Source organism: Urocitellus parryii, chromosome 12 (assembly GCF_045843805.1).
Source record: "Urocitellus parryii isolate mUroPar1 chromosome 12, mUroPar1.hap1, whole genome shotgun sequence".
NCBI classification, from domain to species: Eukaryota; Metazoa; Chordata; class Mammalia; order Rodentia; family Sciuridae; genus Urocitellus; species Urocitellus parryii.
Window position 1 is genome coordinate 75436703 of NC_135542.1, and position 24968 is coordinate 75461670.

The 24968-nt window shown below is 41.4% G+C and overlaps 1 protein-coding gene across 1 annotated transcript in view; it reads left to right on the forward strand.

Moving 5' to 3' along the window:
* The window catches only part of Sptbn1 (spectrin beta, non-erythrocytic 1), a 193461-nt gene that overhangs the window by 162196 nt on the left and 6297 nt on the right, over nucleotides 1-24968 (forward strand). Inside the window, exons 19-32 of the mRNA XM_026399890.2 lie at nucleotides 4209-4355; nucleotides 5191-5454; nucleotides 6746-6970; nucleotides 7398-7487; nucleotides 7657-7938; nucleotides 8628-8758; nucleotides 10053-10257; nucleotides 10632-11006; nucleotides 14623-14867; nucleotides 15952-16090; nucleotides 17389-17473; nucleotides 19478-19674; nucleotides 20556-20668; nucleotides 21330-21393. Of these exons, the coding sequence (XP_026255675.2) occupies nucleotides 4209-4355; nucleotides 5191-5454; nucleotides 6746-6970; nucleotides 7398-7487; nucleotides 7657-7938; nucleotides 8628-8758; nucleotides 10053-10257; nucleotides 10632-11006; nucleotides 14623-14867; nucleotides 15952-16090; nucleotides 17389-17473; nucleotides 19478-19674; nucleotides 20556-20668; nucleotides 21330-21393 (2562 nt within the window). The remainder of the gene's footprint in view (nucleotides 1-4208; nucleotides 4356-5190; nucleotides 5455-6745; nucleotides 6971-7397; nucleotides 7488-7656; nucleotides 7939-8627; nucleotides 8759-10052; nucleotides 10258-10631; nucleotides 11007-14622; nucleotides 14868-15951; nucleotides 16091-17388; nucleotides 17474-19477; nucleotides 19675-20555; nucleotides 20669-21329; nucleotides 21394-24968) is intronic.

A 24968-nucleotide genomic window follows, 5' to 3' on the forward strand; every position in this document is an offset into this window, starting at 1 on the left:
TGGATTTGTGTTCCTAAAGTATTCATCTTTTAGACTCCTTAGATATGTGTCTAACATACCAAGAGGAGTAATCCTGATTTCCATCACCAAGTTTTAACATGTGATATTACTTTGATGATTCTCCTACTATTTTATGCTCCCATGATACATGCCTAAACAAACTTTGAAAACTAAAGTTGGCCAGAAAAATGTAGTCTCTCTGCAGGCTGGTTGGAGAAAAGCATCTAGCTGACTCCACAGGTGTGAGCTCATGAGCACATCATGCTTGTCTGTCAGCTAAAGAACAGTAAACAGTTCTCTCTGGTTTACTAGACTAAATACCCTTTAAGGGTATTTAGCATAAGGAACATCTACATGAAAAGACCTTGAGGATAAAGGGGTGGGAGCAAGATCAGGACATGTGCTGAGAATATAGCTCACAATACTTTGCATGCAAATGTGTGTTTGTGTGCTGCAAGAAATACAGCTCTAATGATGGCTATATTAGATCTTTTGTGACAGAAGTCATCCTTTGTGTCCATTGAAGTGCTAATTGTAATATGCTGTAACTGCTAAACCTTAAGAAGGAAAGTTCCTAAACTATGTAGCTTAGGATCTGTCAGCTTATCCACCACATTTCTGGGGGATTTAACTGGAGCAGGTAGGCTCAAGATAGGAGTTCTTCTCAGTGCCATGTTAGCATGAATAATGCATGTGAATAGCATGCTCACTTAAGGAAACACTTATGTCCCACTATGGCCTAGAGGAGAGCAGTGGAATCAGAGGTGAGCTGTGGAGCATGCCTGGTGTGCTCAGTGAACTCCAGTGAGCCCTTCACATGGAGGGAGACAGAGGGACAGGGCACTTTGCAGACTGGCTGAGCAGTGCCCTCCACAGATTGCCATTCCCTGTATCACCCTGATTTTTCTATTGAAGCACCATCAGTGATGCATTTTAACCTACGTAGAGGCCATGTTCCTTTGGAGGAGGAGAGATCAGTGGGATCCTTGTTTCTGCTTTGAAATGCAAGTTAGTAAGATGAAATTCATTCACCTAACTGTGCTAAAACCCAGGCTAAATTTGAGAAGATAATGCCCAAGAATGAGTAGATGAAACCTGTTTGTATTTGAAATTTCCAGTCTTCCATTTCCCACCCACATAGGTTACAGATTCATAAATAGAAATATGTGGGAAAAATTAGCAGATAAATTGATAGTTCTTCCCAGTGCAATCATGGGAAATGGTCAGTAGGTCTTTAGATCTTTGTTTCTACTTGGTGTCAGTTAGGATCTTTGGTTACAAATGTTCATTCCTTAACACTCTCCTCTGTAGAATTCCAGAGATGATAACTATGGGGCATGCCTGCGGGCACTGAGTCCTGCCTGGCTTCTTTCCAAAGTATGCCAGAAAGTTTGGGCTGTGCTTTTTTGTGTCTGGGAGCTAATTTACAGATCTCCTGTGGTCTGCCCGTCTCTTCATGAGCCTCCTTAAAATTTAATACAACCCTGATATCTGCTGGTAATGTGGGGTGTCCCGTGCCAGCATATAAAGTCTGAAGTGAGCTGTGAAAAGTGCATGTTATGCTGCACTAAGCACTAGTTGGCCCTTCAGTGGAGGGAGTCAGTTGGATGAGGTAGTTGCAGGCTCGGCTTTGGGAACTTCAAAACCCTTGGTAGAGAAATAACAAAGCGGTGATATATATTACTCCGACTAAACTTTCCATCATTCATCCTCAATAAAACATGTCCTTTTTGAGCCGGAATCTCTGAGAGTGGAGTTTGTATAGATAGGCCCTACATTTGAAAACCTACCTATTATGCTGACATAAGTTATTTGACATAGCACCCAGAGGTCAGATTTTAATGACATTCCTGGCTGTTGGTGTTGTTTGAGATCCTGGGAATTCAGAGGTTTGACTCTTCCTCCTGGGTGCCTTGGCTGGAAGAGGCATGGATTGTGAGATCTGTACTTGTTGCCCCCCCCCCCCCCCCCCCCCCCCCCCGTGAACACCGTCTGAACAGGGGCAGCTGTTGCACTTGTGCTGCAGTGAGAGTGAGTAGGGACCCATGCCTCTGTTCCCATTTACAGATGGGGATGCAAAGAGCAACTTAATTTTGTAGTGTTATTTTAGTGAGATGTCCTAAAAAAAAAAAAAAAAAAATGGATGACTGATTTCCAAGGTTATTGCTTTCTTCTTTTATTCTCACACCATGAGCACCTCCTATTTTCTGAAACTGATGATTTTGGGGGAGGAGAGCATACCTAGATGTGTCTGGCACAGAGATGTGAGTGTAGTGCTTTATTTTTGGCTTAAATCAATGATTAATGCATTTTTCTTATATCTTTTTCCAATCTGCACAGTTTTATTTTGTTTTTTTCCCCTGCAGAGAATGAGTATATTCTTAAATGACCTTTGTAAATGTCCACAAATACTGACTGTGGCTCTGGATCCTGAGGGCTGATGAAGGGCTGATGAACTGGCAAGTTCCATAGACCCATTGCATTGTGCTGTATCGCACGATGTTTTATCTGTAGGATGATGTGTTCAGCAAAGAGCAGATTTGTTTATAAGCCTCTGATTTTATGTAGTGCGCACGCGCTCGCTCTCCCTCCCTCCCTCTCTTAATCTCTCTTGGATAGGTGGTTATGAATAGCAAAAATATGTGAATGTTCTTAGCACTTTGAATAAATAAATGCCTTCTATTGTGTGAAATCTCTCTGTTATTCCTTTTATCCTTTTTCCATCTTGGATTGAATGACCATGGTATTTCAGATTTTAGCCACTAACATAACTGGCAAACAGGTAATTAAAGTGAGAAATTTAGTGTCTTTGTTGTGTGACAGATCGATGATCTGATTACAGAGGACTTTGTGAGGTTTACTAGTTTTTCCTTCAATAGAATGACATCAGAGGTCTTGCTTCCTTTTACTTTGAACCTTGCCCCCTGCAGTTCTCCTTCAAGGTGAATAGCCTGAGAAAGGTAGGGCCAGTGCCTGAGTTTACCCACTGTCACTGGCCAGGAGGGTTCCCTATGGTCAGCCTTGTCCTCCATGACATTTCTAAAGAATAGACCTTCTGGTATTGCAGTGAATTTATGGGGAAGTCTTTCCCAGCAGTGGCCAGAGTGAGAACAAGTGGCCTTGGGCATGTTGATTCCATAAGGGTTTCTGTTGGTTTTATGCATCATTTCTAGACCTTGGGAGGTAAATGAAGATGTTCATGTATAAACATGTAACAGATACTGGCATAAAAGTGGGCTTCTCACAGTCTCCCAGGAGAAGGGACATGGTTCTAAAGACACTTACTGCTTATCTGAGTGACTCCATGTTTCTTTGTGATCTCCTGCCTGATAAAACAAAATAGGGAGAGTATTCCCTAAACTGAGGCTCTGAATGGGGTAGAAGTCAGGGCTCTGTCCTGGTCATTTGTCAGCAGGCAATAAGGAGCAGGGACTGAATCGGCAGCAGGAGATGTGAATTGGAGCCTGGTATATTTAAACCTCCTAAGAATGCCCTTCAGTTTGCTAGTGGCTGACAGCTTTGCATGGATTTCAAAGGCTTTATTCCAAGTTGACATGCTGGTTCTCAGAATCAAGTCCTTTGGAGTGTTCTTTGTCTGAATAAAAGTTCTTTAGTGAACTAGAGGCAATAGAAGAGGTGAAGGTGACTCAGATATGAAGGAAACGGGGCATCACTATTACCTTAGCCCTACAGTGAGCAAGTCCCTCATGTTTTTTGGCATTTCCACACATGCACTGATGAAGCAGGGTGGGTGGGTAAGTAGTAGGCTAGTGTTTTGTTTTCAGTTCTCATAGAAAGAACTAAAAGAATGAGATGGCCAAATGAAATAAAAGACAGTCAATCATGACGAACATGGTATAGCTGATAAGGTATTCAGAAGAGAAAAAAGGCTGTGATTCAGAGTGGTTAGAGCAGAATTGTAAGCCCAAGCCTTTGGGGGAAAGCTTGTTTGCAGACAATTTGAAAGCCAGCTCAGGGGTTTTATACTTCTGGATTTAATATTAGATGGACAGTTTAGAACAGGTACAAATGCCTGATAATGATGCCTGTCATGACAGATAGGAGGCGTGATGTTGAATATTTGATTGGCTGTTGACATGGAAAAATGCAGTATGCACACTTTGACAGAAACACAACCCTCTCCAGACAGCAAAGAAGGCTGATGCCTATGATTACGGTCTCTGAAACCTTCCTGATGTTTTCCCTAGCTGTCCCTCTGGATCAATGAAAAGATGCTTACAGCCCAGGACATGTCCTATGATGAAGCCAGGAATCTGCACAGTAAATGGCTAAAACATCAAGCCTTCATGGCAGAACTTGCATCCAACAAAGAATGGCTTGACAAGATTGAGAAGGTAAGTTAAGCCATTTCCACATTGTGGCTGTGGTGAGAAGAATAATTGGGAGGAAGCACACTCCATATCATTTAGAACCTTTTCCAGCATATTTGAGTTCTGACTGATCATTTACAAGTTATGCAGCATGTGGCAGTCCCTCTTACACTTGAGGGGGGAAAACAGCCAGGTGGTACAAAATGCTTGATTTCTCCTCTAGCAAATACTAGGCATTTAGTCTATTGTGCATCTCATCTGCTGCTGATGATGAACTGTGAACCCTGTGCAGTACCCATTGTCTTGATCATTTTGTTGTTTTGTACTGTGACCAGTTATCAGGTACAGTTGCATGGAATTTTCCCTATTTTGCTTCTGTAACTACTAAAAATCAGGCACTATGTTAATTGCCACAGTGGATATTTTCTGCATAGGGAGATTCTGTGTGTCTTAACTGAGCAGTGTGACTTTCCCATCTTCCTTTCTCTCCCTTCAAACTTTTATACTGTGTCATTCTCTTTTTAGGGTTAAAATAATGTGTGTGGTATTTTGAGCATGGAGTGGAGGGGACTGAGTCTTAAGTTGTTAACATTAAATGTCTTATCGGCACAGTTGAAATTATTTCAGCATGCACTATATGTTGCTCAGCTCCCACAAAACCTATGTGGTATGTGGAAGAAGCCATTGTTGATTTTACTGAGCAGTAACTTCATGTGGAAAGACAGAATGAGTGTGTGTATGAGTGTTAAATGAATGGGTAGATCAAAGATCACGTGTCTCTTTGGTTTGTTTTTCACAGTGATATTTACTCTCTAGCTAACTATATTTATTTATAACCATGCTGGTTTGTGTTTTCCAGGAAGGAATGCAGCTCATATCAGAAAAGCCTGAGACTGAAGCTGTGGTGAAGGAGAAACTCACTGGTTTACATAAAATGTGGGAAGTCCTTGAATCCACCACTCAGACCAAGGCCCAGCGGCTCTTTGATGCAAACAAGGCTGAACTTTTCACCCAGAGCTGTGCAGATCTAGATAAATGGCTTCATGGCCTGGAGAGTCAGATTCAATCTGATGACTATGGCAAAGACCTTACCAGCGTCAATATCCTGCTGAAAAAACAACAGGCAAGTGGATAAGGCAGCCACATACCTAGGCCTGCAACTGTTTTACAGTCTTGTTCTTATCAGTCTTACTTGCCCTCCATGTTTTCAGCCTTCTACTACTAGGTTGAAGGGATTTTTATACAAGCAGTGCTTGCTCTAATAGCATTCTGGGGAGTTTCCAGAATCAATAGAAATGACACAGTGTTGGTAGAAGTGCTAGGTGTCTATACATGGGAACACTCTTAAAAATCTTATTTGATTGATGTTGTCTACATTTAATCGTCAAGCAAATATTCAGTTCATTCTGACTATTATGTGAATGAAAATAACCATATTTTCATTCTTTGCTGAATAATATCTGGATATATGACAGTTTTTGTTCAAGGTACTTTATAGGTAATAAAACAAATCTCAAGTTTTTTACTTTACAATAGAAGGCCCTGAGGACAAATGAATTTACCTTAAATTAATGGGAAAAAGTTGCATTGAGGTTAAGAAAGCAGTTAGTGGCAAGATCTTCCACTGGCTTCTCTGACTGGCTTTACAGCATGTATGAGTTCTAGGCCCAGCAGTTTCATTTAAAATAGATAAATGAACAGTCACAAGATAGTTATGGCCAACTACTAAGGCTGGCTTCTTCATCCAGAGTAGTATTCAGCCTTTTGCTAAGTGGTTGATTAATTGACCCTTCGATAACTGCATAAAGGGATTTTTTTTTCCAAAGGTAGCTTTTAGTCATAGCTATTTATCTTCTTGGCCTCTGGAGGCTTTGGGGGCCAGGGATTTCAGTCCATTCCTAGGCGTGGATCCCTTGTCTCTAAACTGTCCATATATCGGTGTCATAGTTCCTGAGGCAGACACCTCTGCTTTCACTTTTGCCTATTTTCTTTGTTTAAGTCAACAATTAGTATGTGTCAGTTTTCTGATTAGAGAAATGGAAGAACATAATATTATCTTTCCATTTACGTAAACTGGAACCTCAAGACATTTAGTCCTTTCTGATGATGAAACTATCCTTTCCCATAATTAATTTCATCTCCCCTGTCATTCCTTCCCCAAATTCCTAAATAAATTTAAACATTACTATAAGCTTTAAAGTCCTAGGAAGGGATATTCTGAACATTATCTGAGAAGTTGGAGTATGAGTTGGTCATTTAATCAATATATGAACCATTTCTTAGGTTTTCCACTATGTAAGTTTATATTTTTCAATATTCCACTTGGACCAGTGCCCAAAACAAACATTTCATAGGAGGACCAGCTGTGTTTCTCCTGGCTCTGATGTGAAGGTCTCTCTGTCTTAAACCCTCAGATGCTGGAAAATCAGATGGAGGTGCGGAAGAAGGAGATCGAGGAGCTCCAGAGCCAAGCCCAGGCATTGAGTCAGGAGGGGAAAAGCACCGATGAGGTGGACAGCAAGCGTCTCACTGTACAGACCAAGTTTATGGAGCTGCTGGAACCCTTGAACGAAAGGAAGCATAACCTGCTGGCCTCCAAAGAGATCCATCAGTTCAACCGGGATGTGGAGGATGAGATCGTGAGTAGACACTCGCTGCACTAGAGGCTTCTCCACAAACAGCCTTGTCTGTCCCAAAGCCCATGTTCTCACTCCTCTTTGGTGCTTACCTTGGTCTACATCTGTGAGCTCTTGCAGCCCACGCTGTGTATGTTCTAGGGATTCTTCCTCTCCTACACAAAGTATTCTCCTTGATTTTCTAAAGATACTCCAAGATTTTAATTCCTCTTAGAACAGTGCTTTTAAAAATAACCAGGGAGACTCACAATTACTCTTACATTGAGGATGAAGTGAAGTTTGGAAGACTTAACTCTCACCACATGTCCAAGAAGGGTGTGTGTCCCTTGGCAGGCCCCTTTGAAAGGAGCTGGCCTCTGCCATCCTTGCTACCCTTGGAACATATACATGTTCCTCTGCATGGTCCTAACCACTTAAAATTTCTCTCTAGTTGTGGGTTGGCGAGAGGATGCCTTTGGCAACTTCCACAGATCATGGCCACAACCTCCAGACTGTGCAGCTGTTAATAAAGAAAAATCAGGTAAGCATCTCTACTCGGGCTAGTGCAGTCTGAGAAATAGTCACTCCCAAACACAGAAAAAGCAAGAGAGCTTTCAAGGCTTACGAATCTGCCTTGACTCTGAGATGACATAAACACCAGGCTGTGGCCATTTATCAAGGCTCTGTGTGTGTTTCCTCTTCCCACACAGACCCTCCAGAAAGAAATCCAGGGGCACCAGCCTCGAATCGATGACATCTTTGAGAGGAGCCAAAACATAGTCACCGACAGCAGCAGCCTCAATGCTGAGGCCATCAGACAGAGGCTCGCTGACCTAAAGCAGCTATGGGGCCAACTTATTGAGGAGACAGAGAAACGCCACAGGCGGCTGGAGGAAGCGCACAAGGCGCAGCAGTATTACTTTGATGCAGCTGAGGCTGAGGCATGGATGAGCGAGCAGGAGCTGTACATGATGTCTGAGGAAAAGGCCAAGGTGAGCGAGCATCCCCACCTTCCATTAGAGGAATCAGGAAGCAGCCCCAGAAGAGCCTCCAACTCACACCCTGACCTTCCTTTTTGCTGGTGGCTGTGTCTTTGTGAAACATTTTACCTGCTGTCTTGGAATGTACAGGGGGCATCATGGTTCACAAAGGTATCTAAAATCAGGCTTGTTTCCCCTTGACACAACATTTTCTTGCCTAAAATCCTGGTATGCCATTAAGATTTGTCCTGTCACCTTTATTTATTTATTTATTTATTTATTAAATATACGAATTTGTTAGAGTCCTATATAGAGTTTCCTATAACCTTACAACATACAACATGACTTTGAGACCTTCTCAGAGTATTTTAGTATTCCAGAAATATTGTCATTAACATTCCTGATAATCTGTAGAATTTCAACTACCCAAAATGCACTCAGCCTACCAGACTACTCTCCATACCTCACCAGGGGTCTTAGTCCCTCTACATCTCCACTTCACCATTGGCAGAGACCTCCTTTGGTCATATTGATGCTCTCAGAATGTGTTCAGAAGCTGTTTATTCACAGTCCATCACATTTCTGGTGTTTTTCTTTCTGACGATTCTTTTGCCCCACTGTGCAGTTAGTCTGTCATTCCTCACAAACTGTTAACAGGCCGGAAGGAATGGCTATGGTTTTGACAGACCCTCTCTTTGCAGGATGAGCAGAGTGCTGTCTCCATGTTGAAAAAACACCAAATCTTGGAACAAGCTGTGGAGGACTATGCAGAGACAGTTCACCAGCTCTCCAAGACCAGTCGGGCCCTAGTGGCCGACAGCCACCCTGAAAGGTGAGTGCCACATTGTAAGGATGAGATGTGGTTGTAGATTCTTTGGCTTAGGTCCCTTACTACCCCACTCAAAAAGAAAATGGCAATATTCACCTTAAGTCAGTAGTAAAGTAGATCTAAGGGAAACATTTCTAAAAGAGACCCTATAATTGGAGGTAAGTAGGAAAAGTGAACTGTTATATTCAAACATTACCCTTTTGGTTAAATATCTTCCGTTAGCAAAGACCCCATTGAAAGATTATTGATCTTGTGAGTCAAAAAAGCACAGGTCGACTTGCACCGGCATAGTAATCAGATCATTTACCCTAGAATTTAAAAAATTATCCAGTTTAGGAGAGCAATTATTAGTTTTAAGGGGAATGGTAAACAAGAATACATGGACCTGTAAAATAAAAGGGCTCCCAGAAATAACAAAACGATTTCAGCTCTTAGCTCTAATAGATTGAGTTCTCAGAATGCTTTAAGGAAAGAAGCAGGTTAGGGTGTAGTACTCACTGGCTGTATACATGGCCCCCGTGCTAACTTCCAGAGCAAGCATTGTAAGCTTTCTGTGTAACTGCCTTTTGTGACTGAGAAAGGAAAGGAATCAGCTCTGTGTGTTTAACCAAGGCAGCTTGAGTAAGATGGGAGGTCAATGGCTGTGTTGGTGTATGAGGTCCTTAAGGTGTACATGATCACATTGCCAAGGAAGTAGCTCTCCTGGTCTCCAGGGACAGGCACCAGCAAGCCTTTGTCTGTGGTATCCTGTTATGAGATTGTCATTCTGGGGAGAAATAGGAAGGATGATCATTCATCCTCCTTACTGCACACTCAGAAACCCAAGAAATGAGCAACAAGAGCCATCCTTCCTAGCAGGGAAGAGTGCATGGCCCAAAGGTAGAAACCAATGCACAACTGACAGGTTTGTCCTTCTTGCGGCATGGCACCTGGAATGGATAATAACTCCAATATTTTGTGTTAACTTGGCACCTGGAATGGATAATAACTCCAATATTTTGTGTTAACTTTTCACGTCAAAGGAAATCCTGACTTGCAAGCCAGTATACATAATTAGGGCCCCTTCCCCCAAATCATCATATTCTAGATGGTCTTTAGCCTTAATTGTTGTGTTTGGTTTACATATTAGTTCTTCATCATTCAAAATCAAGGTCAGATTTTAGAGGTTAAATAGGCTGACCAGAAGCTTCCTTGGAGAAATTTGAGATTGTATACTCTCCTGTTATCTCTACCTCATTCTTTTTTTCTTTGTGGAAAGTTGACATTTAAGGTCTCTTCCCTCCACTCCCTTCCTCAGTGAGCGCATTAGCATGCGGCAGTCCAAAGTGGATAAGCTGTATGCTGGCCTAAAGGACCTGGCAGAGGAGAGGAGAGGCAAGCTGGACGAAAGGCACAGGTTGTTCCAGCTCAACCGGGAGGTAGATGACCTGGAGCAGTGGATCGCCGAAAGGGAGGTGGTCGCAGGGTCCCATGAGCTGGGACAAGACTATGAGCATGTCACAGTAAGTAACTTTGGGCAGAGAGTGAATGGTCATTCAGTGAGTGTTGTGGGAGCCCTTTGGCCCTGGACTTTGAATCAGACAAGAGGGTTCAGTTTCAACTTGGATTTCTTATCAGGTAATTTTGACTTCAGTTGGCCAGTCTGTGCCTTGCTCCTCCAGTAATTTCAGGAGACAAGGCAGCACTTTACTTTGCTGCAATGAGCAAGGAGACCTCATAAGAGGTTTTGGAGCTAAGATCTGTTGTTCTTAAATCATGTGTATTACTTGTTGCCTCCCGTTTAGAGGCAGTCTCTTCCCAGATGACATTCATGTGATCAAGAAGTAAAATGTGTACAATGGTCTCACTGATTTCTTTACACGCATCCCTATTTCAGATGTTACAAGAACGATTCCGGGAATTTGCTCGAGACACTGGGAACATTGGGCAGGAGCGCGTGGACACTGTCAATCACATGGCTGATGAACTCATCAACTCTGGACATTCAGATGCTGCCACCATTGCTGAGTGGAAGGACGGCCTCAATGAAGCCTGGGCTGACCTCCTGGAGCTCATTGATACGAGGACACAGATTCTTGCTGCCTCCTATGAACTGCATAAGTTTTACCATGATGCCAAGGAAATCTTTGGGCGCATCCAGGATAAACATAAGAAACTCCCTGAGGAGCTTGGGAGAGATCAGAACACTGTGGAGACCTTGCAGAGAATGCACACCACCTTTGAACATGACATCCAGGCTCTGGGCACTCAGGTGGGTGGGGAACTTCCCAGGAGAAGGAGGAGGTTACTTTTTACAGTGTCTTTGTGCATCTCTGAGTGTCTCTGTTCTTTGGCTCCTCAAAACACGCCTGAGAGGATTGCCCAAATCAAACACATGTGTGTGGACACACACTGTTATAGTGCTCCATTTGGGAGAGCTTTTCAGTCCATAAAATTCTAAGTTTGCCACATTTGTAAACAATTGGTAGATGGTTAAAATAAATAAATAAACCATATGCACACACAAACATTTGCAAGTTATAGGCCTCACTAAGACCTCACTTAGAGCAATTTCCAAAACAATACCTTATTATTTTCCATCAGTCATCCTAAAAGAGAAAAAGCAGGATTCTAACAGTTTGATATGCTTGGTCTTTTTACCCCTCAGTATAAAGTGGCTGCTAAGCACTCAGAGTTTGTTTTAAAGATGTTCGATGAAGCAATAACAATATAACAGTGCAATAACAATATAACAGTAAGAATCTAGTATAATCATTCTCTAGTTTCCTTCCTAATCTCTGTATAGTTTCCTGTTTAGTCTTAATGCTTTTTAGTTGAAAAAAATATATTAAGTTTCATGGTCCTAAAGAAGAAGCCAATTTTATTAGAAATATTAGTCCTGACCATGTCAGGGGTTTTATTCTTATCTATTAAGAGTGTATTGATTATCTGGTGCAAGATTAGCAGATGTTTCCCATTAAAGGTCATATAGTAAATATTTTTGGATTCATGTGACATAATACAGTCTCTATTACAGATCCTTGTCTCTGCCATCTTAGCATAAAAAAAGCATCAGACCATGGGCTGGGACTGCAGGTAGAGCACTTGCCTCACGTGCATGAGGCACTGGGTTCAGTCCTCAGCACTGCATAAGATATTGTGTCCATCTACAACTAAAAAATATTTTTAAAAAGCCTCAGACCATGCTAAAATGAATAGTATGGCTGTGTACGGTAAGTCTTTGTTTACAAAAATGGCTCAAATTTGGCCCTGAGAGACTAATTCAAGTGCATTTGCCTCACTGTGCTTTGGCATTTGGGGGTTTATTCTTTGGAGTGACCACCTTGACTGCCATTGTCATCTTCCTTTTGAGATGATGCTTGCAAAATGTAAGAGTTCTATGGATGTTTTCTGAAAGAACAAAGCTCAGAGAAACTGAGGGACCGCCTGGAGATAGGAAACATCTTGGCAGCAGCAAGTCCTTCTTCTGCACCTGTAAAATTATTAAGGTCCTTTGCTTTTAGGACTGTAAGAGGGTGGAGAAACCATAGAGTTCCTCCCTTGTGTTTTCATTAAATCCCTTCACTTCTGAGACTTGCAGAGGTGAGGGCCAGTGGGGATCCAGTTCCATCCAGGACTGGATCTGGTAGTCTCCATCTACCTTATCTCTGCTACCCTAGGCCATTGAGAGCTGTAAAAAGGATATGTTGACCTAGTTCAAGTTTATTACCACAGAATTAGCAGGGAGTGACTCCTTCTGTTTTCTCTTATGCCAACTTGAACTACCACCATCCTCCATTCTGCATGAAACGGTAACACAAGAGGAGATGACCACTGATGGCCTCCAGTGACTATGCAAAGCAGGAGTTGATTTTTGTGGGAATTTTCACTTGTGCTGTTCTCCACTTTTTTGTTGTGAGAGCCCACAGAAACCAATGAGAGATGTAAGAGAAGGCATTTGGAAAGATGGTTAGTCTTATAGGAACTTAAGTTTTCAAAACTTTCTAGGAATTTACTCATGGTGATTTGAGTTATGTCTGAGCCATAACTCAAATATCAAAGATTATTTCCCCAAATCGCTTATGATATGGAAGTCAGAACCCCATGGAAATCAAATCCCATTGATTCTTTTTTGCATCTTCTATAGAAACTTCATTTTTTTTACTTATCACCACCTTAAGTCCTTTTGTGCAGTTGAGGGTCAGTAATCCACCTCCCCACAAGCCCCAGTGTTGTCCATCCCCGTCCCAAATGCACCCCCTGCCCCATGTGACATTTCTTCAGATAATTCCCTCATAGACATTGCCACACTCGTATTGGCCAGGACTGTCGGTCACACCGTCTTACCAGTAAGTGATGATCAAGTATCTATAACCCAATGCTTATATCTTTGATTAGACATTGTCTAATGTGGCCCTGCTGGTATGTTTAAGTACTTCATATAAAATAAAACAAGGAAATATAAGATAGCCACAGTTACTAGTTTCTGTTATAAAGGCATATGCACCCTCTAGCAAAGGGAAGAAACAACCTGTTAATTGTTTTCCCCCTCTTTTTGCACAAAAAGTAGAATATTATACACACCATGCATACTTTGCTTTTTCCACTTAGCCACATTCCTAGAGCACTTTTCATATGAGTGTGCAGGATCCTTCCCTCCCCCCCCCCATGACTGCATAGGAGTCTCTGATAGGATGTAATAATTCTTTTAACCAATCCATTACTGATGGACCATACTTTTGATCTTTTGGTTATGTAAATAGTGCTATAGTAAATAATCAAATGTATTTAATTTCCTAAAAATTCAAGGACAAATCAGTGTTGTCGTGTAGCATCTTTTCATGATTAAGTCCCATTTGCATTTTTCTTTTCTGAAATTTTTCATTGTGCCACTGTTTGTGTTGGTTTATATAAAGTTTTTTTAATTTTTGGTAATTCATCACTGAAAAGTATGTGAGTGTGTGTATTTATATTTATATATGTGTGTATGTTTTTATATTTATTAAATATACATAAAATATATTTTTAAAGATATTTTTACATATATTTATGAAATACATATATAATAAAATGTGTTGGTATTAGGGATTGAACCTCAGGGACACCTTACCACTGAATCACATTCTTAGTCCTTTTTATTGAGACAGAGTCTCACTGAGTTGCTCAAGCTGGCCTGGAACTTAAAATCCTCCTGCCTCAGCCACCTGGGTTTGCTGAGATTCAGGCATGCACCACTGTGCCCAGCACAAGTACACACCTGATTGTGTTTATCAAATCACAATTCTCACCATCAGTTTCCAGTTCCACAAAGCTTTTGCTGATGTTTGACTAGTTCAGATTTCACCTTCCTTGACATCAATTGGTTCTTTTAACCATGTTGTATGTGGTTTTACATATTTTTTTCAAATGTAAGTATCTCGTGGAGAAAACTAACTGGAGATATAGGTACTCTTCAGTACCATCACACAGTAGTGGAAGGGCATTTGTAAAATGTGTTTGTTCTCCTTATGGCAGTTTCTCGTTTATGGTAACATTTATCTTTACCCTGAACAGATAATGGTACTTATTTTTTGGAATATCCAAAAATATCCCAATATACTACCTTTATATCCCAGGCAACCTTCAGAGGACTTGTCCTCAGTTTGTCTGCCTGCATTCCTGTAGCATTTGTTTCCTTATTTGTATAGAACTTAATAGTGTAGTTCAGTAGGATTATAGAATACTTGGGTTTTCGTGACTTGGGTCCCAGTAAAATTGAGAGTTTTGGGGGGGACATGGCCTATTTTTCCCTTGTGCTTCCTTTAGTATGTAAGCAGAGTGGTGAGGGAGAAGAAGGAGGGCACGATGAGAAAGTCAAATCTGACTCTTCTTTGCCCATGGCTTCACAGGTGAGGCAGCTGCAAGAGGATGCAGCCCGCCTCCAGGCAGCTTATGCAGGGGACAAGGCCGATGACATCCAGAAGCGTGAGAACGAGGTCCTGGAAGCCTGGAAGTCCCTTCTGGATGCCTGTGAGGGCCGCAGGGTACGCCTGGTGGACACAGGGGACAAATTCCGCTTTTTCAGCATGGTGCGTGACCTTATGCTCTGGATGGAGGATGTCATCCGGCAGATTGAGGCACAGGAGAAGCCAAGGTAATGCTCGCAGCCACTGCTTCAGTTTTTTCCCACATACCACTGCCAAGAAACAAGGACAGGCAGTGTGAGGCCTTCTAGCTTCTGCTCTACTGTACCCCCTTGGGCACAACCAGCTAACTGCCTTGTTTTTGGAATGAGATGACTTTCTGAGTTCCTTTTTCCTATATCTTTTTATTGAATTAAAAACAACTCTGTCCCTTTCCATCCACATTTCCAAAGGTGTCCCTTACCTCAATATTGGCCTTACTGATATCATATGGTGATTAGTATTTATTCTATGCCTTCCCTTTCTTTCATGTAAAGCAGTGAAGAAAAAGTTCATAGATGAGCGGATACATAACCTCCAGTTCACCCCAGGCCCCCTGTAATTGAGAATTGAACTGTGCTGCAATAGAAGAAATGTTTTCATCATTATTTATGTTGTGAAAAAGGAATTATATTCCCTGGGTCAGGGCCAGTCGGGTTTTTTGTTGTTGGGTTTTTGTTGTTGTTTTTTGATGCTGGGGATTGAACCCAGGGTCTTGTGCATGCAAGTTATGCCTTGTGCATAGAGTTACTAACTGACCTATATCCCCAGCCCACCAGTAAGTTTTGATCCCCCAGAAGCTCTCACAGCTTCCATTTTCTTGATTCCAAAGCCAGTTCCCCTCCTCTGTATCTCAACTGAGTATAGAGACTATCAGCCACTCTTTGGAGTACACATCCTGAGCCTGTGGTAGCGAATGCCTTGAGGTACCTGTTATTGCCACTGTGACTTCTTGAAGGGAGTCTTTATGAATTGCATTTCAAGAAAAAGTTTGAGCAGAAATCTAGCACTTTCTTTGCATGCACCTAGAAACTGTTTTGAATTCTTTAGGCACATATAAAAATACAAGGAGTCTTCTTCTGAGTGTTTGGTTGTAGAGCTGGTCCTGAGTCTCACTGTTGTTACAAGTTAGTCCCAGTGACCGAGCCTGATCTTTGACTGTGAGTCAGCAATAAAAGGCCATTTAGGCCATTAGACCATTTCCTTCCAGTTATATGTTTTGAAACATTTGTTTGGAAAGCTTATTGTAAAGGAGATGTATTTATCTAATTTTAGGGATGTATCATCTGTTGAACTATTAATGAATAATCATCAAGGTATCAAAGCTGAAATTGATGCTCGTAATGACAGTTTCACCACCTGCATCGAACTAGGGAAATCCCTGCTTGCAAGAAAACACTACGCTTCTGAGGAGGTAATGCTACTGTTTTGCTTTGGGACCCTGGGACAGATGCACTGTCCAGGTGTCTAGGTGTAAAATGGCTTCATCCTGGGTGTGTATGTGTCTGTGTGTGTATGCACTTGCATGCGTGCATGCATATACAGACACAGAAGTATGTACAGTTGTCCCTTGGTATCCATAGGGGATTCCATGGATGTTTAAGTCCTTTGTATAAAGTGGCATAATATTTGCATATAACTTAAGCACATCCTCTTATATACTTTAAATCATCTCCAGAAAACTTGCAGTACCTAATATGAGGTAGATGTCGTGTATATAGTTGTTATATTGTTTAAGAAATGGCAAGAGCCTGGGTATGGTGGCACATGCCTGTGATTCCAGCAACATAGAAGGCTGAGGCAGGAGGATAACAAGTTTGAGGCCACTCTCAGAAATTTAGTGAGACCCTGTCTCCAAAAAAAAAAAAGGACAGAGGATGTCAGTCAGTTGTAAAGTACCCCTGGATTCAATCCCCAGAACCAAAAAGAAAGAAATAGCAAGGGAAAAAGTCCATGTGTTCTATTCAGATGCAGTTTTTTCCCAATATTTTTTATTTCCAGTTGGTCAAGTTTTTTATATAGAACCTGAAGATAGAGGGCTGATTACACATATGCACACACATGCCTGTACTTATATTTCAGAGCTTCTTGATTTCTTTCCTGTCTGCTTAGAATAAAATAGTTACACAAGACTCTAGGGCCAAAGCCAGTAATTCCTGTGGCACAAAAGACAATTTTTGAGGATCTCAGTTGAAAAAAGGCTTCTCTCACCCTTCTATCAGTACTCTTCTGCTTGCCCTCTCCCTCCATTGCATATCCCCTAGGACCCTTCACTCTCAGATAGATGGTTGTAGGTTCTGGTTATGACGATGGTATTGCGTAATTGAATGATGAGTTCACTGTGTAGCTGCCTTCACAGGAATGGATGTCTTTTCAGGCCAGAGCTGTGCCCCTGTTGCTGTCCCTCTCTTGGTGAATGTGTTTACTGCATTGAGCCCCAGAGTCCAATGGAGTCCAGCGCATTGCTGGCCTCCTCACAACAAAGCAGCTTTGAGCTGAACTCCGCCTTTCTCTCAGCCTGGTCTGGAAGATTAGCCATGCTTTTCTGTCCTCTCCCTAGACAGATAGACAGATTCAGCAGATAGTTTCCAGCTTAATTGAAAGTCTCTTAAGAAAATAAATGTTTCTTGTATAATGTGACCCATAGGTAGGGGGAAACAAAAGGGATATAATGTGTTCTAAAATATCATGGGGTCTTTTGTTTTCATACAGATCAAGGAAAAGTTACTGCAGTTGACTGAAAAGAGAAAAGAAATGATTGACAAGTGGGAAGACCGGTGGGAGTGGTTAAGACTGAGTAAGGACATATTTCATTTATCTTTCTGCTCTTTTTGGGTATCCATGGAAAGCATGCAAGTTTATATTCCTGCTTTAATTGATGCAATGTTATCAATTAATGATTTTTGAAGTTTTGGATGCTTCTTAATGGCCTATTTCATTATTGCATGCTAAATATTATTATTATTTTCTAAGATATTTTGTGTGGTACATTCATTGTTTTTCACCCCATGATTGAACTCAGAATGATCAATGGGGTTTGAGTTCTTTAGGAACAACAAATTGGAGAATACAATTCAGCATTGCTCTAGGAGAGTAGAGCTAGAAGCTCCCCAATTATCTTTAAGAAAAGTTCTCGCTTCAGAATCAATAAGATGTAAAGCTGGCCTACGTCTTATATCTGGAATTTTTACTTTAAGGTTGATAACATTACAAAGTAAAGCTAACATCTGTTGAGGTGTTGTAGTGAACTAGGCATTGTTCTAAATATTTTAAATATATATTTCTGTATTGACTGTCTTTGAGGTAAAAAAATATGCCTTTATAAAATGATAATATATATATGTGAGCCATCAGATTTATAGCCTATAGTATTAGGAATAGCATCTCATAATTATGAACACAAAGTAGTAGTCCAGTTCAGGGCTGGGAATATAGCTCAGTTGGTAGAGTGCTTGCCTCATAATCCCTGGCACCACCACCACCAAAAAAAAAAAAAAAAAAGCCCAGTTCAAGCATTATTTGCCATACTTTGACATTTACCTGTCGGTTGATTTCCAAGGGGCCTTTTCTGAAAGTGTTTAGGAAATGAGGGCACAGAGCCCTTAGATAACCCACTTTGGGCTGCCTTTTAGATGAGGATTTGGTTTCTAAGTTTTGAGAATTTCAGGTTAGTTTCACTCAGTTCAGCAGAACCTGTATCCCACACTGCTGTGAACTGGACACCAGGTTATGCTCGGGACACAGTGATGACAGGCATGGTCTCCACCATGAAGATCTGACAAGCCCCCTGTGCAGGGTGGCAGCTTCACTGGGTGTCAGGTGCTATCAGGGTGCTAAAAGAGAGCCAGCTTGACTCTAGAGACTGATGCTGCCTACAGGTCATCTCATACCTGACCCACCCCAGACATTGCTGCATTGATGCAATGAGAAGCAGTGTGAGCAATAGTGCAAAGCTAGTTTCTGACCCACTTCCTCACGAATGTGATGGAAGGAGTACTGTTTCCCCACTGCCAAAAGAATGAAGCACAGCAAGAACATTAGCCCACACCATCCCACCAGTCCCCACCACCTTGAAGCATCCCATATCCTCCCTACCATGGTTTGTACAAGCCCCAGCAGGGCTGAGCACTCACTATCAGAAAGCAGGGCTGAATGAGCAGATACATTCTAGAACTGTGCTGTCCAGTTTGGTAGCCACTGACCCACCTATGGCTCTTGGGAACTTGAAATGTTCTCAAATTGATGTGCAGTCAAATCTACCTTGAATTTAGACTTAAAAGAGAAAATCTCAGTAGTTTTTTGTTTGTTTGTTTGTTTGTTTGTTTGTTTTTTAAGCTGGGCATGTTGGTGCACACCTGTAATCCCAGTGATTTGGGAGGCCAAGCAAAAGGCTCACAAATTAGAGGCCAGCCTCCACAATTTAGCAAGACCCTAAGCAACTTTACAAGACTCTGACTCAAAATAAAAAATAAAAATGGCTAGGGATGTGGCTCAGTGGTAAAATATCTTTGGATTCAATCCCCAGTACCAAATAATAATAGTTGTAATAATAATTGTCCTTTATAGTGATTACGTGTTAAATAATATTTTTCATATATTGGATTAAATTAACCATGCTATTAAACTTAGTCTCACATGTTTTTACTCTTACTAATGTGGCTGCTGGAGAACTTAAAAAGTTGCATGTGTGGCTCATGTTGTATTTATATTACCATAAACTGGTTCTGTGTGTAGCTGCCACCAGAGGGTAGCAGTGCCAGGTGGCCCTGTGGCTAGCACTCATTCTTGGTACCCTGTGCAGTTTTGGAGGTCCATCAGTTCTCAAGGGATGCCAGTGTGGCCGAGGCCTGGTTGCTGGGGCAGGAGCCATACCTATCCAGTCGTGAAATCGGCCAGAGCGTGGACGAGGTGGAGAAGCTCATCAAGCGCCATGAGGCATTTGAAAAGTCTGCAGCAACCTGGGATGAGAGGTTCTCCGCCCTGGAAAGGCTGACAACAGTGAGTGGCCACTAGATGCCCGAGTGCTTGGCGTATTTATGAGGGTCTTGTGAAGCTGTTGGCTCTCTTCAAACAGGACCTGGGGAAGGAGGTCAAGATGCCACTCCCAGTTGTTTCCTAGGCATCTGGATTTAGGATCTCTTATGATAGCCTCTTGCCTAGGAACTGATTGATGTTTGTGTTTCTCTTTCAATCTCTTTTTCCTCTCGTTTCTCATACACTCTCTGGTTTTTAGGGGATATGACCTTAAAATTTTCTTCAGCATTTCAGGATTTGAATTCCCATCACATAGTAGCTTGTAAATCCTCCCCATTCTTGAGAATGTGTCTCAAACATAAAGGTCTTGGAATAGGGCTTGTGCACTGGTGTTTCTAATTCTGCAAGTCTGGGGATTTAATGTGTCCTTGTGTACTTCTGTGTCAAAATAATACTTTGAGTGCATATGCTCAGGTAGACAATTCTAGGGCTTTTTAATTTTAATTTATTTGGGGGGTTTGTGCTGGAACACATATTCCCACCACAGCACAAAAGTCTTCCTTGAGTATTTTAATACCTTTGTCTCTGGCTTATCTGAGCTTTCATGGGAACCAAGGTGCAGCTACGTTATTTCCTCAGCAAAGTTGAGAGCTGCGTAGTTAATTTAGAAATTAAATCCATGCTCCCAGAGAGTTTCACCAGCTCCTAGTGCAACCCTTCATTTCCTGCAGGTTTTCGTTGTAGCTGTAGTTCCTATGAATTTATACTTACTTTTTGTTCAGGATGTTAGAGTTTCACATTGTGCAATGTGAGCCAATGTAGGAACTAAGCAGAAGGGCTTCCTGGGCTCCTCAAGCAAGAGGGAAGTTTGAGACTGTGTTCAACATCACTGTGTTTCCCCTCAGTTGGAGTTACTGGAAGTGCGCAGACAGCAAGAGGAAGAGGAAAGGAAGAGGCGGCCGCCTTCTCCTGAGCCGAGCACAAAGGTTTCAGAGGAGACTGAGTCCCAGCAGCAGTGGTGAGTCAGGGTCAGCCTGGAATCCTGGAATCTTAGCTTCGATGGCAGGTGAAGTTCATGGAGCATCATTGCTAGCCCCGCCTTGCTAGGCCTAGCAACATGTCCTTCATATTGTTTCATCATGTGATTTAGATCTGTATCATAAGACTCAAGTAACATCTGAGGTTATGACTTGTCCAAAGTCATATAGTTCTTAGGTGGCAAAAGTGGAGTGGAGACAGTCCTTTCTACTGTGTGAGCACCCATATCTGCATGCACATACACTTATAATTTCCATATAATTTAGTGCATAACATGCATCACCCAGATTTCCGGCCTTGGTTTTTGTAGTGATAGTCTGTGAAAGTCCTGGGTGACTTCACAAAGAGGGCAGATGTTATTCTGTGTGTAGAAGGCTAATTGCTTTGATGTGGTAGGAGCTCCAGGAAGCCTCTATTGTAGTCTTTGGTGGGGAGGTGGGCAGGGGCAGGAGGTAGAAACTGGTAGCCAGCTGCTCCTGTAGTCTCCCTCTCCATATGGTGTCTGTGAAAATTCAAGTTTTCAAAAAATCAAATGATGTAAAAGAGGGTTGCTTATGTTTTTTTCTTTCTCCTCTTCTTCCCTTCCTCCCCCTTCCCTTTCATCTTTTTCCCCTCTTCTGCCCTTCCCCCTTACCTAACAGGGATACTTCAAAAGGAGAGCAAGTTTCCCAGAATGGTTTGCCGACTGAACAGGGATCTCCACGGGTTAGTTACCGCTCTCAAACCTACCAAAACTACAAAAACTTTAATAGCAGACGGACAGCCAGTGACCAGCCATGGTCTGGACTGTGAAGTTCACTACCATTTGTCAAGAACCATTCTTTCCAAATCCTGTTGGTTTTAACTTTTTGGCTTTCACTTCACCCAAAGTGTTATATAAGTTTTACTTAATTCGTATCATAGCCTTCCTTGGTTTCATATTTGTTTGCATTTAATTCATGTTTATTTGAGTCTCTTAACTGATGGATGCTCATTGCCTTAAAGCAAAGTACTTATCTTTTGTTTATTTATTGTGAGCTTTTTACTTTATTAAGATTTTACAGCGAAACCCTTACATGAGTAATTGAAATTAAATGAGATTACAGCATAATGAAGAAGAAAACTAGAATCTAACAGGTATGGCACATCCAGTTATACTAACAGGGCACAGTACTGCAGTGTAGGTACTGTGTTACTTACAGATGCTATTAACCTGCAGTAGTTAGTTACTAGTAACTAGGAAGACTGGTCTATAAGGAAGGAGACGTTTCACTGCTAAGATTAAAACCTAGTCAGCCATATAACATTCCATTGAAGGATGCATTCATTCACTTAAGATGACAAAAAAGGGAAGTTGGATCTACTTGGGAAGCTGTTTGAATTTTAGGTGCAGAATCTCAAACATTTTAAGACCCTTGGGTCATTTATTATTTTTTACAAACTGGTGACTCTCTTTTTTCTGCCAAGTCCTAAATTGAGCACTGCAAGCTTCCTCACAGCAGATGTTGCAGCTGGCTTCAGGAGCAAATCACCTCCTGACTACTGCTGCCACCTCTGCCCTGGTCATTGTCAGCCCCATCAGGACTTGGCATGGCTGGTGATAGCAGTTTTCAGCCTGTTTTGGGAACCTGCCTACCAAACTTCTAGGCCTTTCCATTTCAGTCAGTGACTCTGGGGTGTCAAAATATTTTGTGATTTTTCACACACGTGGAACAAAAGCCATTTTGGTTCATCCTGATTACTTGAACGATGCACTCGATGGACCGTACCTAGGAGCACTTGCATGCCTCCTGGCTTTAGAGGCCTCCTGAGAGTCTCTATAGACAGAAACCATGTTTGTTTCAGATGGATCTTTTGATTCATTCATTTTCTCTAAACTTTATGTGGAGTTCTGCAAAAGGAGTCTTGTAGGGTGGTGTATCAGGCCACTAGCAAGGACTGAAAATATTTAACAGAAATCCTTTTCCTTAGAAATTAGTGCTGATGAAAGAGATGAATTCCTGGTACTGACCAAAACACAGAACAAGATCCATAGTACATGCAAGCCTTATGAGACATTTCTTGCTCATTTGCCATATTTAGATGTGTCAGTGGCCTCAGAAACCTGTTTTGATATGTGTTCTCCATGAGTTAAGTCTAATTTGTCTTTTCATTTCATGATGCATGTCTTTTTTTTTTCTTTTGTCAGGATAACATCATGTAGCATCTTGTTTGTTTTTCCTGATTTCTATGTACATATCTATCTACTTGTGATGGTAGATGGGTATATAGATAGATGCCAAGCTTCTTATGTTCTGGGGGTGGTGTGCACCATTATTGCGTCTCTGCCTTAAAACACACCCAAATTCATTTTAGAGAAAGCTACTGCTTTGTCTTCAGTCATTAGGGAGCCCTGGTGTGTTTCTGGCCCCAAATTATATTATTATATGTGTCACTGATCTATATGTATATATGTGATGTTTCCATATATATATATATATATATATATATATATGTGTGTGTGTGTGTGTGTTTGTTTAAATTTTGTATCATCAGAATGGATACGTAATTTTAATGCTTTTTGTATTCAGAAGACCAAAAGAAAGAAAGAAAGAAACACCACATAAGCACATGAGAAAGGAATGCTGTGCTTTTAGCATTTGCTCTCATGCCTATTTTTAATCTAGATATTTAAACTGTAGCTTGCCAGAACCAATTTTTAACCAACAATTGAGTTGTATTGGAAGAAGAAAAAGCCATTTTGTTCTTTTGAGTAATGATGCAGAGACTCAAGTTAATGAACTTGAAGATAGTGTTGCTTCTTACACTTTGAAAGCAATCAGGTGTTTCCTGTGCTTCTAGTTGTGTTGCCTTTATGTTCACCTCCTGATTGAAGTATCAGATGTGCCAGCCACTAAAGCACTCTGGACTAATTGCTAAAGAGAAGCAACGAGGGGTGGGGGGATGTATTCACATGTACCCACTGTTTGATCATAGCTCTATGATTTGCTTTTGATGTTTGTCTCTAGTGGTGTGTTGTCTGTTGGCATGCTTAAAGCACATGTCCATTAAAATTCATTTTGTTCCTTTTATTTTCCTTGTTTTCTTGGTTAGTGATTCATTTGCATAAACATTAATTATCTCTGCATACTGGTTTGGGGTTTTCTCTTTCCTTCTAACTCTAAAGAAAAAATTTTTGCTGCAGAATTTCCCTCAGAAGAGACTTCCCTGACCTTTCACCTACCTTGAAGTCTGACTAAGTATAATAAATTTTAGCCTTTATCTCATAAACATCTCTCTATCCAGGTCATGACTGTCACTAGCAGTTTTCAAGTTAAACCTGCAGCACTAAATTTTTTTTTAACCTCGTTTCTGTACATACTAACTCCATGTCTCTCTGGACTCACACCTGGCTCAGGCCTTCCACACCAAACTCACACTTCCTCCTTACCAGAAGTTTCCCAAAGTCTCACACTAGAAGAGATTTGTCAACTTTAAAATCCACTCATATTCTTTTGATTCAGGGTTTTATTTTTTTATTATTTTTTGTTGTTGTTGTTGTTATTTCCCCTTCTGGAACTCTCCCTTAAAAGTGAAAAGAGGGACTGGGTTCAGAGGCACATGCCTGTAATCCCTGCTACTTGGGAGGCCAAGGCAGGAAGATCATGAGTTCAAGAGCATCCTGGGTAGCACAGTGAAACCCCATCTCAAAAAAAAGTGAAAAGAGCTTAAATAGCATATTGCTCATGAGCAGGATCTACAGGGTATCGCTTGGGAGGCCAAAATAATCACGCACATACTCCCCAGTATCTTTCTACCCTAATCACTTATTTCCCATTGCTTGGGAGTAGAGGATTTCAGTCAAAAACAGTGTTAAATTGCATCCAGTCATATGCTAAACCCCGATGTTAATTGTAATCATTTGCAAAGGCATAACATAAATTTGATTCTCTATCCTTTCCCAAGTTTTTACTAGCCCTTTTCCTTAAAAAAAAAAAAAAAAAAAAAAAATCAATTTTGTTGACTCAAGCACAGAGTCCAGACATTTAGCTAAGACCTAAATGAGATGTCCAGTTCCTGAGAGTTGACAGATATCTGAGTGTTCAGTGGTGGTGGCCAGTTTGCCGCTTTATCCTGTCAAGGTTATTGCTGCTAATTTGGTGTCATTTGGATTCTCGGCAGCAGTGGTGGGGGACATAGCTAATGAGCGTGCCATTGACACCTCCATGTTTGTCCGTGTATAAGGGGTGCCGGTTGTCTGTAATCCACTAAAGCGCCAGCCACACCCAGCTTTTGTAACTTGCTAATCCCACACCCTGGGT